At 36.5% G+C, this 13842-nt stretch overlaps 2 protein-coding genes and 1 long non-coding RNA gene across 3 annotated transcripts; 1 reads left to right on the forward strand and 2 right to left on the reverse strand.

Annotated features, from left to right (window-relative positions):
* Nucleotides 1-586: 586 nt before the first annotated feature.
* Nucleotides 587-1326, reverse strand: LOC138131365 (uncharacterized). Its single transcript, XR_011159794.1, has 2 exons — nucleotides 913-1326; nucleotides 587-858 (listed from the first exon to the last, which is right to left on the reverse strand). It is a non-coding gene; the product is annotated as an uncharacterized lncRNA (long non-coding RNA).
* A 3997-nt stretch (nucleotides 1327-5323) lies between these two features.
* LOC138130377 (uncharacterized) lies at nucleotides 5324-5659 on the reverse strand. Its single transcript, XM_069046821.1, has one exon. The coding sequence runs from the start codon at nucleotides 5657-5659 to the stop codon at nucleotides 5324-5326; it is 336 nt and encodes a 111-aa protein (XP_068902922.1).
* A 3349-nt stretch (nucleotides 5660-9008) lies between these two features.
* Nucleotides 9009-10274, forward strand: LOC138131721 (uncharacterized). Its single transcript, XM_069048897.1, has 2 exons — nucleotides 9009-9530; nucleotides 9593-10274. Exons 1-2 carry the CDS (start codon nucleotides 9084-9086, stop codon nucleotides 10238-10240), a joined length of 1095 nt encoding a protein of 364 aa, XP_068904998.1. The 5' UTR covers nucleotides 9009-9083; the 3' UTR covers nucleotides 10241-10274.
* The last annotated feature ends 3568 nt before the right edge of the window (nucleotides 10275-13842 follow it).

Consider the following 13842-nt stretch of genomic DNA (forward strand, 5'->3'; position numbering starts at 1 on the left):
GCTTTTCTATTAAAAAAAATAAAGATGTCGTCGATTTCCGGTATTTCTGGAAGTGCCACCATTTTGAAAATATTTTATTTGAACTTGGAGTAGTCGATTGTAGTCAACTACCAATTTTCATATTAATGTGATTTGGGTAAATCAGAAAGTTTCTAATGAACGGGCTACGTGAATCAGCCTGTATTATAAAGCCATACCTTTAACAAAAAACGTTTCTGATTTTAACCCAACTATGTGGAGAAACAGCATCTTGCATTATGAAATTGAAAACCTAATTAAACCTGACTGGTTAATATTATACAATTAAAGATGTTCCACCCAAAATACAGGTGGTCCCGATATAACCTGCCAGAAGAAATCCAGCAATAGGTGACGATGAGTAGAACTCATACACAAAAAATGTTTTTCTCCAACCGTCTTAAAAGTGGCCACTTTTAATACCGTTTTTGGTCACTAAAGTTGATGTTTTCGTAACTGTAGAAAACAGTTGCGTGTTACTAAGGCAACACTTTTGCCTCCTAGTATTAAAAGTACTTTTAATACTAGGAGGCAAAAGTACCAATACTAGACTATAAAATGAACTAACTAAAATTACTAGTTTTTAATATTAATATGAAAAGTACAGTTCGAACAACTTTGGAAAACATTAATCAAACTCGATTTGTCAACAGCAGGAAGATTTTCACTGGTATTGTTAATATTGGCATAGGTCATCGTGGTACTTGGCTCTTGGATCATTTCTGGAGCAATCGGTTCTTTTGTACTGTTACTGGTACTAGGTTCAAGCTGACTTAATATCTTCAATGTCATCAATTTTCAAATAAACCAATTCATCGCAACGACAGGCACCCGCAACTCCTAACATTAAAACAAGCTATAATTATCATTTCTTTAATTTAGAGACATACATACCTTCATCATTAAGTATTTATTGTCCGGAGCAAAATTCAAGAATCGGTCAACCTGTTCTTTTGTTAGAACCCTTGATTTCTTCGGTGTATAACCATCATTCTGCCTTTTTAAAGATGCACGTAATTTTGACATTTTTTCTATATTTATTCCATTTTTTAGATTGAGTGTCGTCTTGACCATTGAATATTGAGATAAATGGTGGACGCTTTTAATTTTGGTCGATAAATTGGAAAAATATGCTAATAAAACACTTTCCGAATAGGATTACACTTGTTTTTCATTGCACCATGTCAAAAAAGGTTGTAAGCGCACTCGTAAATTTCCCGTGACTGATCCTGATAATAGGTCTGAAACAACTTCTTGTGCAGTTTCAGCCACGTCCGGTGGTGTACTGTGTACTGGATAATTCTTCAAATATTTTTGTCAGGGTAAATTTTTACTTGCTTGCAACAGTTTGAACTCGTTCTCTTTTCCGTGCAAAGGTCCACCGATCAGCACATAGTACCGTTTCGCCGTGTTAAAACTTAGTGTCCAAGCGTTCAAGGAAATAACGTCCCGGAGGCGAAGGTCAAAGGACCGATTAAAATTAACCGGCGAAGGGACAGGCTCGCGATCCAGTTAGGGATCGGAACCGGAATCGTCAAAAGACGGATAAATCGCGGTACTAGCGTCGCAAGTAAGTACGACCTCAAAACCAAGATGGCGGCTCTCGCAGCTAGAAAATTTTCACTGTTCAGCAAGGCGACCAGCAGGATTCTCATCCCGACTTCTCAGGACTCTTCCTGTTCACCGTTTCATCATCCGCCCAGCCACACCACTTCGTGGAGACACCAACCCGGTGAAGCCCGGCCAGGGAGGAAGCGACTCCCCGACTCCGGAGGAGCTCCGCCGGCGACACCATTATTCCCCGGAAACCAGGACGGCCTTCCTCGAGCCACACTGTAGGTCCCACTGAACCACGACTCGATCATTCATAACCGGAAACGAGGAGTGACCAGTCCTGCGCGACATCGCACCCTGCGAGGTGCAGGAACCGGCCCGACCTTCTGGGTCTTTTGGGTCGTAATAACAGGACATTTGTCAAGTTTAATTTTAAATTTGCGAATCCTTCAAAAAGTTATGAAATTCACAAAACAAGAATACGCCGATTTTCATTTACTCTATGGCGGAATACGTAATAATTCAAGACCGGCAAGGCGACCATATGGCGAGCGTTTTCCTGAAGGAGTCCTTCCGTCCCGTTGTACTTTTGTGGAGCTACAGGCTATGTGCATGCATGGCCAGCTTTATTAAACCTATGATTATGGCCGTCCCAATTTACATGAGAAATTGATTCTGTGACATTCGTGTGACGTGAGGTCATATAGTGACCTCCAGTAGATTTTTTCTTAATTATTTTTGAAATTTAATTGTCAAAATGTTCAGATGTGACTGTCAGAAATTTTTGAAAAATTATACACACATGTAGAAATAATTAATAGTGTGATTTTAAATTGGCGGCATTTAAAAAAAGTTGACGTATAGGTAGGTAATCTTGTTATGGCAAATTGGACAGTCTGAATGCAACAGTAGGTATATATTTTTCTATCCGGCCCTATGGCCGAATAAAATAACGATTTCGGTGTTAGCGTCGTGACCAGGAATTAGACCGAAGACGGCGCCGCTGGAACGCAAACAGAAGGAGAGGGTGAATGATACCAATCTTACCCCAGACCTCGCTATAATGAACTTAAAATATACAAAGTTTACAAAAATAAAAATTATTAACAATAAAACTACAAAAATTGAAACTACAATTACAATAGAAAATATTAAATAATAGTAATGGTAAAGTTTTCAAACAAAAGTAATTCAATCTTGAACAAACAATAAAAAAAAAATGTCGAAAGATGGTATAAGAACTTCGTTGATCGGTCTTATCGCGGGCCGAGACCTCGCCGACATAAGACCGTAAAAAAAAAATGGTTGGTTCTCTATTGGCGGATGCTGTCCCTCTGGAGGTGGCGAGGACGACAGGACGGGGTTGCTCTCGAGTACGTCCTTTTGACTGAGAAACCTCCCTCGTACGGGTCCTGCTCAGACGATGATGTAGGGCTTGAAACGGCCAGAGGTCCACGTAGTTAGTTAGTCGAGAGATTTCTGGCGACCTGGTGGAGATTCGTCACAAGGGTGGAGCTGCCACCGATCGCTTATTGCCGACCTGTACGCGTACACGTGTGTTTTAATCTGAGGTACCGCTTGCACCCGAAAGGGGAGAAAATGTTAAGCCAAATTTCTTACCAGGCCGAAAGGGGAGAGTGATTTTTATCCGCAGCGAGCAATTCGTCCCACAAGGGAACTTCCTGGCGGCGCGGTCTCTTAAATCCGTCTGTGACGAGCGGGGTGGTTCCTACTTGACTGTGACTGCTCTGGAAACGCCACCCCTATTTGGGCGCACCAACCTTCACCCTCTTTACTCACGGCTTGCTAGAGGAAACTCGCGTACCTCGTTAATCCACGCAAAAAAATTTCCTTTTCGAACGCGCGAGCGCTTTCCGCAAAGAGTTGTCGGGGGAAATGTTTGGGTTTGCGCGGACTATTCAATTTGGTGTGATCAGGAATTTTTTAAAACGTAACAGTACTTTAAAAAAAAGTATGTACATAATCCAGTATAACAGCAACAATATTGGTAATGCGGCTTCTTGGCATCAAAAACGTAATCATTGTTGAAGTATTATCATTTATAAAGAAAAACGTTTAGTTCCAAGATCTACCTACAACCCGTCCATAAAAATTAACAAATAAAAACACAAAAAATTACAAATAAAAAGAAAGTTATTTTTCTTCTATTGAATGATGCCCATTTCAATTCAACTAAATTAACAGAAATTTAACACAAAACAAACAATATAAAAACAATTACAACTTTAAAATTTTCCTGCTCATTGGCTTGTTATGAACGTTGTATCAATTGTGTCCAGACAAATATTATTGTCTAAAACTGGCTTCACTATGGCTTTTACAACAATGTTATAGACTGCATCTGTGGGAATGGAACATCAGAACATTGGGTTTTGTTTCACATGCGGATACAAAATATTACTAATCTGTTGACAAGTTTTCTCGACTTCCAAGAGCGGTAAAATCTTTTGGATTATGGCAGCGATCTGTTTTCGACAGGGAAAGTAATTTGACGGAATGCTTGAATTTGAATTAGTATTCCCAATGGTATTAACAAATCTTCAAATTTATTGGTTCTGTCTACTAATTAAATTTTGTATTCTTGCAGAACTGACGAAATTTATATTTTCTATCTTATTCGAGAATTTCGATGCTTTGACAATGCCACTGCGCAAAATTTGGCACATTGCATACTCAGCTGTTCTACCATCCGTAGCATCATTAGAACCACTTCTTAGCCTTACGTGTGAAAAAGTAGCCTCTACAGCATCTGAGCTGAAAGATCGTGTCAGAACGTAATAAAACCCTGATTCTTGTAAAAGGAATCTGATGCACATTATTAAAGCCCGGATTTTAGGTCGTTAAAAATTAGCAAAAAGGTGAGTTTTAGGTGCAAAATTTTTGGAAAATAGTCTATAAAAACTGAAAAAAGGTCATTAATAGGTTTTAACCTAAAATATTTTTTTTTATTTTTAAACAAAAAAAAATCAGTTCAAAGGTAAATTTTCTTTTGAAAAAACTCAAGTTTGATTAAGTTTATTTATTACATTAATTTATCACATATTACATATATCGCTAGTGCAAAATTTTTTAGCGTAAATTTTTTTGCTAATGAACGAAAACATCCGTAAATGAGGTCAGAAGACCAATTATTAGCAAATAAGAGCACGAGACGAAGTCGAGGGCTTTTATTTGCTAATAATTGGTCTTCTGACCGAATAATTTATGGACGAGGGGTATTCGGCTGATTATTTCCTGAATAAAATGAAACCAAACGCATTATTTCCAATCTTTTTTTATTCAAAATAATTAAAAAAAAACAGGTACTGACATTTTTTTTATCAGATTATTGCACATGTACATTTTAGAGAAATTTTATCGGGTTATTTTTTGTTTTCTCGTTTTGATTGGTCAATATTTGTCACGCAGTTGGTTGCTAAACACATGAAGGAAATAATCATGTAAATTTGTTTCTGATTTCGGCATGTTGTCGACTTTGGAATAAATTTGGACACAAAACTTGTAGCAAAGCAAAATAAAAATTAAATAATAAAAAGTGTGGTTATATAAATATAATTTTAGGTTGTTAAATTTAAGTTTAGGCATTTTAGGCAAAAACAAAGGGGTGTCAAATAACTGCAAAATTTATGAAACGCATAGATATACTAAAAATTTCACTAGGCCTAATAAGGATTCAAAAAGGCAAAAAACCTAGAATCCGGGCTTTACACATTATGTACTTATATTCGGTTTACAACGTTCTACGGCGTCTTCCGATATCCATTTTCCACTGTCTTATGTCCTTACATTGTTCTTCGTTGGGTCCCCTTTGTCTCAACTCCTCTCGTATGACTTCTGTCCAGCTTCGTCTTGGCCTCCCTTTTCTTCTTCTACCCTGTGGTGTCCATAATAGTACTTGTTTTGGAAGTCTCTCCCTTTCCATTCGTACCACATGCCCATACCATCTCAGTTGGTTAGTTATAATGTCTTCCACTATTGTGGTGTTAACCTTTATGATGTGTCTAATTCTCTCATTTCTTATTCGTTCTCTTCTTGATCTTCCTCCTGATCTTCTCCAGAAATCCATTTCTGTTGTGAGGAGTTTATTTTATTGTTTCTTTAAATAAAGTAATAAAAGATTGTGCTTCTACATTTTTCAGTAAAGTGAGACAACAATTAATCGTTGTGTACACGTGTATAATATAGAACATCTTTCGATTTTAAATAAAACATAAATGAAATTTAAAAAATCACTGTAAAAACGTTCCAAATCTAAATTGCTCGAAAAATCGCGCGTGTTTTAAAGACCTTAATATCCACTTATACTTTAATATACTATTTTTACACAAATATAATTGAAGCGCACAATTTTTCGACGTACACAACGTTCCGGGCACAATTAAGAACTTTTTTGGGTTTACAATAACAAGGCAATTAATTGAGCCGATTATTTTGAATTGACCTAAGTCCATATTTATATTTAAATTGAGATATTTAACAATTTGCATTTCAATAAAATGAAAAATATACATATAGGATACCAATGTGTCACACTGCTTAAGTGTATGTAAGAGAGTTAAATTTACAATTGCTATTAGAATAATAGCAATTATTAAGTGAATAATATGTATTTTCTTACCACAAATGGAGTTAAACCAGCCACTTTCAAAATTACCAATTGGATTTGTTATAAAATTTGAAAGAACTCAAGCCCATTCGACATGGTTTAAAATGGTTAAAATTGAAAAACCATACTCAATTTATGCATTTCAGGGGTCTTCTAACTAAGTATTTAAATTACATAACAATAATAATTAATTAATCATTATTTCCAAATTCGTCTTTACTTTCTGAATTTTACAGCCTTGTTGTTTTAGTCATTCCCAGGGGTGTAATAATTTTTATAATTTAATATTTTAAGTTAAAATTCCATTTTTTTCGCTGCATTAATTAAACATAATGATTTCGTAACTAAAGTAAGTGTCCAAAAAATCGAAAGTTACTTTTTAAATATTAGTTACATAGTATGCACTCCTACTTATTAATTAAAATTACCATCATCACCGCCGTCGGAAATTTAAAGATCCGCACTTTCGGACATTATCAATAAAGAAATGGACTTTGGCCACTTTCAAAATAACGTTTTTAATTATTGAACAAATCGTGAAGACTTATGTGTACAAAATTATCATATTCTTTAAATAATACTTAACGGAAAATTGTTGCTTATGATAGCTTAACTTCAAATTATAAACGTTATTGTAGTTAAAATAAACGGCTGACTTATTGTTTGCAGTACTCAATGTCTTTTAGTGCAGCCGCTGCTCGAGAATATTTCTATTCGTTTGGGAATGAATTTAGATTTAAAAAAGTTGAAATTGTGAACAAAACATTATTGAACGATTGCGCGCACCAGTGGTTCCTGCTAGTGCCACTGCGAGCGGTGGTGTTTCCTAGACCTCTGACCCCGCCTACCTGCACATAGCCTACATCTGCATTTACGTGAGGTTGGTTCTGACTGATTCCAATACGATGGCGTCCCCAATCCTCCATTTAACCCCTCTGGATTTTAATTTTTTGGCCACACGAAAGATTTGGTATAAGAAGTTGAAATAAATACAAAAGGCCAACTCCAGAAACGCGTAACAGACGCCCCGAACCAGATTCGTAAAAATCCAGAAATGCTGAATTCTGTTTATGAAAATTGGTACCGACGTACTCAAATGTGTTTAAATGCCAACCAACGGAAGGCACACAGAACATTTATAATAAAATAATTTTTCTAGTCTAGTTTACCTTTCATTAGTTAGTAGATATTCTCAGTTAGAGTTGAAAGTACTATGGCGGACAATAAATTTAGGCCGGCAAATTTCTGACATTTCAAAAAAGTCAATGCAAGCGACCATTTATTGTCATTATGACTGATGTGTCAGTTTGTTAAACTGAAGGTTTTCAAGCTGTTTGGCGTTTCCTTCGCCTTTTTCGTAACTTACAGATCATGACGCACTAGCATAACTGATTTGTAGTAGCACTTCTCTCTGGTGCACGCTTCTTTTCCCAATTTTAATTTTGATTATCGCTGTCACGATGACAAGAATGACAAAAATCGAAAATGGGGTTAGTTGAACATAATGCCAGCATCACATTTTGATGTCAACTCAATGACAGGCCGGCCTAAATTTATTGTCCGCCATAGTACGAATATGTAAAGTGTAAATAAATTTATTCAATACATTATTTTGGCTATTTAATCACAATTAAGACGATACTCTTATTACACAGTTCTTCCGCAATTTTGCGCACACTACCTCTACATTTATTTACATACACATTGAGGAACACCACTTTATTTATTACTCATTCATCTCAGTCTACAAAATCAGCTTTTGTACCTAAATAAGCTGGTGAATTAACGCACACAGTGTACAGCGTTTTCAATAAATGTCATTAATTTGATTTATTTTGTCAGATTTGAGATTTGTCATAAACGATTCAGGTACCTATGTTGCTTAAATACTGACATCCTTACAAACACCAACAATTGATTCCTGAGTAGGTACGTATTTTTGTGGTCAGCAGCGTCGAATGGGTGTGGATAGGACTTAATTTATCCCCATTGTTTTGGACCTAATGAAAAGGGGTTTTTTGGATTTGTTAGATCCTTCTAATAACCCAGAATTTTTTTGGCAGGTTATATCGAGACCACCCTGTATATCTTTAGCGGAATCTGACTCAGATAAGGTATGGGAAGCGATTTTCGATTTTGGTTGTTTAGTTTGTTATTTGTTTTCACTTTGTCGTGTGTCACCTTCTGTTTTTCTTTGTGTTTTTTATAAACTTGATGAAATTGCTCCAGTTCTTTTAGTTTCTGCATTTCGCTTCAAGTGTTCAAAACCTTTTTAGTTCAATAATTAAAAAGGAACACATAACCTAAATATATTTGTAACTAGATTTTGACGTGGGTACACTCTAGCGAAAATTTTTTATACCAAAGTACAGTAAAAACAAACATTTTAGTTAAAATTTAATTTTGACAGTCCAAGAGTTTTTTGAATTTACTATAGGGCTCTTTAAAGAGAACATAATAGTACCTAGTTTATTGAACGAGTTCGTGTGTAAATTGGACTCTTTATGGCATGAATGAACCAGTTTAAAACGCTAGTGAAACAAACTACTATTTTTGTTCGATACTGTCAGAAAAGATTTTAAACGATTTGGAGCCTTTATAGTCGGAGAGCTGAAGACGAATTTAGGGAATAGTTATTTAGACAACGAGTGTTAGAAGTGCAACTTTTTTTCACAAGTGTGGAAGTTTATTAAACGAGTCGTAGACGAGTTGAATAATCCACACGCGTGAAAAAAAAGCACTCTAACACGAGTTGTCTATAAATTTTTTTTAAATTTCATATAAATCAAAACCTATTTTAACCGTAATTTTATGTGCTTCGATTTTGACATAGATAATTTTGATCAAGTGCGGTGGCCAGTTGTGGTAACTAAGGAAACGTTGTATGTTTATTGAAATTTTCTTTTTTATGTCAGTTTCAATAAAAATGAGTGATTCAGATGATCCTGAAATTACTGAAGCTGCAAATGCCGCAATTGCCGGGCTTCTACCTAAAAAGTCCAAAGAAGTGTATGAGCACACCTACCACATCTTTTCGGAATGGTGTAAAGGAAAAAAGTGTCCAGGAAAAGTGAATGAAAATATCCTCCTTGCATACTTCGTCGCAAAAAGCAAAACTGTGAAATCTTCAACATTATGGTCCACCTACTCGATGTTAAAAGCCACCATTAATATAAAACACAATATCGATATCAGCAAATTTAATAAACTTGTGCCATTTTTAAAACGGATGTCGGACAATTATAAACCGAAAAAGTCCAAAACGTTTACAAGGGAAGAGGTTAACAAATTTTTACTGGAAGCAGAGGACGAAACGTACTTATTCATGAAGGTATAATTAAATTTTTTATTTCGTATAATTTGTATGTACTGACAGTTGTCTCTATAATGCAGGTGCTTTTAATTATGGGAATTTCTGGAGCAATGCGACGGGAGAAACTAACGAAAATGACGATAGATAACATCCAGGAAAAAGAAGACTTGATAATTGTGGAAGTACCGGATACGAAAACAAAAACTGATCGCAGGTTTGTTATAAGCAATGTGGAGTTTATTAAATATTACAGAAAATATGCCGCACTTCGACCACTAAACACTGAAACTCGACGATTCTTCATAAATTACCAAAAAGGTAAGTGTATCAAACAACCTGTCGGGATCAACAAAATTGAAGAAACGCCTTCGTTAATTGCTAAATTCCTTCAGTTGGCCGACATAAAAGCTTACACTGGCCATAGCTTCCGAAGGACGTCGGCTACCTTGTTAGTGGATGCTGGAGGAGATATCACCAATCTCAAACGGCATGGAGGTTGGAAGACGTCCTCAATAGCTGAAGGTTACATTGCTGATTCGACGGAAAATAAAATAAAGCTCGCCAACCTAATTTCTTCCAATGAAATTTCTAACCAAGTGCCAAGCGAACAAGTACCTATGGAATCATCGACAAATTTTCAAATGAATCAAATGACTGGACTAAAGAAAGCTGGATTTAACGTTACAAATTGTTCGAATTGTTCTTTTAATTTTCATTTTAATAAATAAGTTCCTTTGTAAAATATATATTTCCTTCATTCATGGATTAAAACAAAGCAGTTAAAAAAAGTTGATGACATCAAAACTTTTTTTCACTTAGTGAAAAAAGTACCACTTCTAACACTAAATCAATGAAAAATAGTTAACTTTTTTAATGAAATTTTAAAAAGTATTTTAGGCAATCAGAAATATAAAAAAATTTACTATTTGAATATTAGTGAATCTGGAATCGAGAGTCGCTAAGGGCGTTTGCGGTTATTTTACTACTGCGCACATGACATTTGCAAAAAATTAATCCCAAAAAACATACTTTAGGCAACTTCAAATTATATTAATTTTTTAGTTTAACATTTATAGATTACAGAAATAAAAATGCCAGATTATTTGGACGGTTTTAAAGTACAGCCCGACTGCCTCAAAGTCATTTTTTTAGTGTACGCAAAAAATATACTTTAGGCAGTCTGAAATTTTAATAGCAGATTTATTAATTGATATGTGCAAAAAAGCCAGACGAATACGAGGGTTTTAAATAATTCCCCGACGCGAATAAACATTTTAAATAAGTGCGACAATAGTTATTTACACAATTAGTGGGATAAAAGCAACATTACAGGATTCGAGTGTGAAGATTGCAGATGACGAGGACGTTAGCCCGAGTTCATCTGTAATCACACGAGTTTCCTGTAATATGCTTTAGCCCACGTGTTATGTACAAAATTTTATCTAAGACCGCCCCGAATTTAAAAAAAGGGTAAATCTTATTTATTTCCGCTAGTTTCATTACACCACTCAGTGGAATAATAACTTACTTATCCCACTGAGTGGGGTAATGAAGCTCACTTATCCCACTGAGTGGAGTAATGAAATGCGTCCGGTAATGAAGTTCCTTATTCCACTCAAATGAGTGGGATAAGTGTCATTTATCCCACGGGATTAGATAAAAAAGTCTTATGCGTTTACATAGGTCCGAGAGAGATAGTTTATCGACGTCTGCCATACAAATTTCAGACTGCCTAAAGTATATTTTTTGCCTAAGTATACAAAAAATGACTTTGGGGCAGTCGAGCTGTACTTTAAAACCGTCCAAATAATCTGGGATTTTTATTTCTGTAATCTATAAATGCTAAACTAAAAATAACTATAATTTCAAGTTGCCTAAAGTATGTTTTTTAGGATTAATTTCTTGCAAATGTCATATGCTGCGCAGTAGTAAAATAACCGCAAACGCCCTTACCGACTCTCGATTCCAGATTCACAAACATTCAATTAGTACAATTTTTTAAATTTCTGATTGCCTAAAATACCTTCCTAAAATTCGCCATCAGCTCTCGGACTATTAATGGGCTCGTCGATTAAAAAAATGTTGTATTCAAATCGTTCGTGTTATTTAGTTATTTATTTAATTTGGTGTATAAATAATTAAAATCCTCCAATAAATAAGAGAACTATGGACTCGTCTTCTTTTTTGGGGACACCTGTATATAAATTTATCTTCAAGCTGTCGAAAATCGCGTCTTTGTGCACCTCTATAGAAACCATTGAAGTGGCTTTTTTTGTAACCGGACTTGAAAGTAGTTAAATGAGGCCGATCCTGGCTCACTCCACCGCGCGAAAATTTGTTATGAGGCGCCTTGTAAAATGAAGTTCGTTTTTGGATTAGCAGTAACAACATCAACAGCGATGTGTGATGGATGAGAGATTTCTTGTCGTAAATTTGTGTCTGTCAACGTTTAATAGTCTCCGTCAGATTCAAATATTTAACATGTCTAAAGGGCCCTATACACCTAGCGTTTTGTTTGCAGTACTTGTAGGCGCATTCATGTTTCCAATACATATGATGATTACATACTACAGGATTTGATAAAACACAATGTGTACTACTAACATTCTATTCATGCATGCTGTCAAGTGTGTGGCTAATATATGTTCTTGTATACATTATTTTGTATGGAAAGACAACTAAATTTTTTATTATTGAAATCTCGACCACACACCCAAAGTTAAGCCACACCGCAGAAATATCAAACACGTTTGATAGACTTATACTTGTATGAACATCCATCACGGCCGACAAAAATTGGTCACTCACTGTGATTTTACTAAATTTTGTTTGAGCAAACCGTGTGCTGTCATACAAATTTTCATTCGTGTGTGGACAAGACTTGTATCTCATTCGAATTTACGAAAACAAGTTTGACAAACATGCCAGAAAGTGTGTGTTTCTGATAAACTTGTATCACATACTTGCATGCGCAAGCAAATCCTGCAAACAAAACGCTAGGTGTATAGGGCCCTTAAATATAACTTAAGTTTAAAGAAAGTGGATAGCAGCGATGGCCTCATAAAATTGTGTGTGTGTGATGAGTGATGAGGATGACTGATGAGAGATTTCTTGTCATAAAATTGTGTGATGCTGATGAACGATCTGGAGATTTCTTGTTGTGTTAAGTATGTGTTTTAAAATTTGTTATTTGGCGCCTTAACTTAACTTAACAATGACTTTACTCTTCTGAATCTTGGATACAGAATGTGTTACAAAATATAAATTTACAGTGGTGGCAAAAAACTACCTGAGGGTGGGAGATACCGACCCCCTCTTAGGTAAGCGGTCAGGTGTCTCCCTGTACCTGTACATAGGATTGTACAGTTTTTGGACTTTATTTCTTTGATATGTTGGCAAGTAAAATGTTATTCTGGTTCAGATGTGGTTTTAAACGTTCGAGTTTGTTAGCTCAACATTATTGTTCTGCGTTATATTGTGTTTTGTTCAATCCAAGCGTTGTGACTCTTATCTTATCGCTCGTCGTAACCTCCTGGTGACGTATCGGTCCTCTCGCTGGACGGTGCTGGTGACGATACGTTTTGGAATGGTTGGGAAGGGTCCGATTTCGATGCAACGCAGTGAGGAAAACACAAAGTTTATTCAATAAATAAATAAAGAAACAACAAGAAGAGGTTGAGTGCGGGGAGTTAGGGGAGGACTTTCGTCCGACTCGTCCACCTGGGGAGTGTTTCGGAGCGGAGCTACTCAAGATCCGGGTAGTTGTCGCAAGGGCGCTGTCTAATTGGAGCCAAGAGTCATTGTCCGTCCAGCTTGTCCGATGGGTGAGCTTCTAGGGGAGAGGTATTCAACGTCCTGGAGAATAGTATTAGCTCTTCTGCGTGGTGTTCTGCAATTTATAGGGTCTGACGATGGATGAGATAGGTGGAAGGAAGATCGTGGAGATGGTCAGGTGCTGGGAGAGACGACGAGGACGCTATTCTGGTAGCCGCTCGGCGTACTACAACTCTGCAGCGCTACAACCTCCCCCTCAAAACCATAAGTCGGGACGACGTAGGGTTTTTTAGAGGTATCAAGAGGTTTTCCGGGGGCGACTTCTTTTTTGCCTGGGGTGCTTTCTATCGCGGTGGAGCTTTCCCTGGAAGTTGTGTTCTCGTGTTCCTATTCTTTCGTTTATTGGGTCTCTCCCCCTAGAGTGGAGTTGCACCGACAGCGTGATTACCGGCATCTGAGCGAAAGGTGTAAACAAACGGGCAATCGGCTTGTTTTAATATCGGTGTCTTTGCTCCATGTTCCTCGAAAAGACCCGCGTAATGGCGGAGCATTACGT

Source organism: Tenebrio molitor, chromosome 5 (genome assembly GCF_963966145.1).
Source record: "Tenebrio molitor chromosome 5, icTenMoli1.1, whole genome shotgun sequence".
Taxonomy (NCBI): Eukaryota; Metazoa; Arthropoda; class Insecta; order Coleoptera; family Tenebrionidae; genus Tenebrio; species Tenebrio molitor.

Excerpts from the sequence above, each read along its gene's own strand:
- LOC138130377 (XM_069046821.1), bottom strand. The coding sequence starts at position 5,659 with ATGGATTTCTGGAGAAGATCAGGAGGAAGATCAAGAAGAGAACGAATA.
- LOC138131721 (XM_069048897.1), top strand. The coding sequence starts at position 9,084 with ATGTTTATTGAAATTTTCTTTTTTATGTCAGTTTCAATAAAAATGAGT. Across the intron at positions 9,531-9,592 it reads AAACGTACTTATTCATGAAG|GTGCTTTTAATTATGGGAAT; the intron begins GTATAATTAAAT and ends TCTATAATGCAG.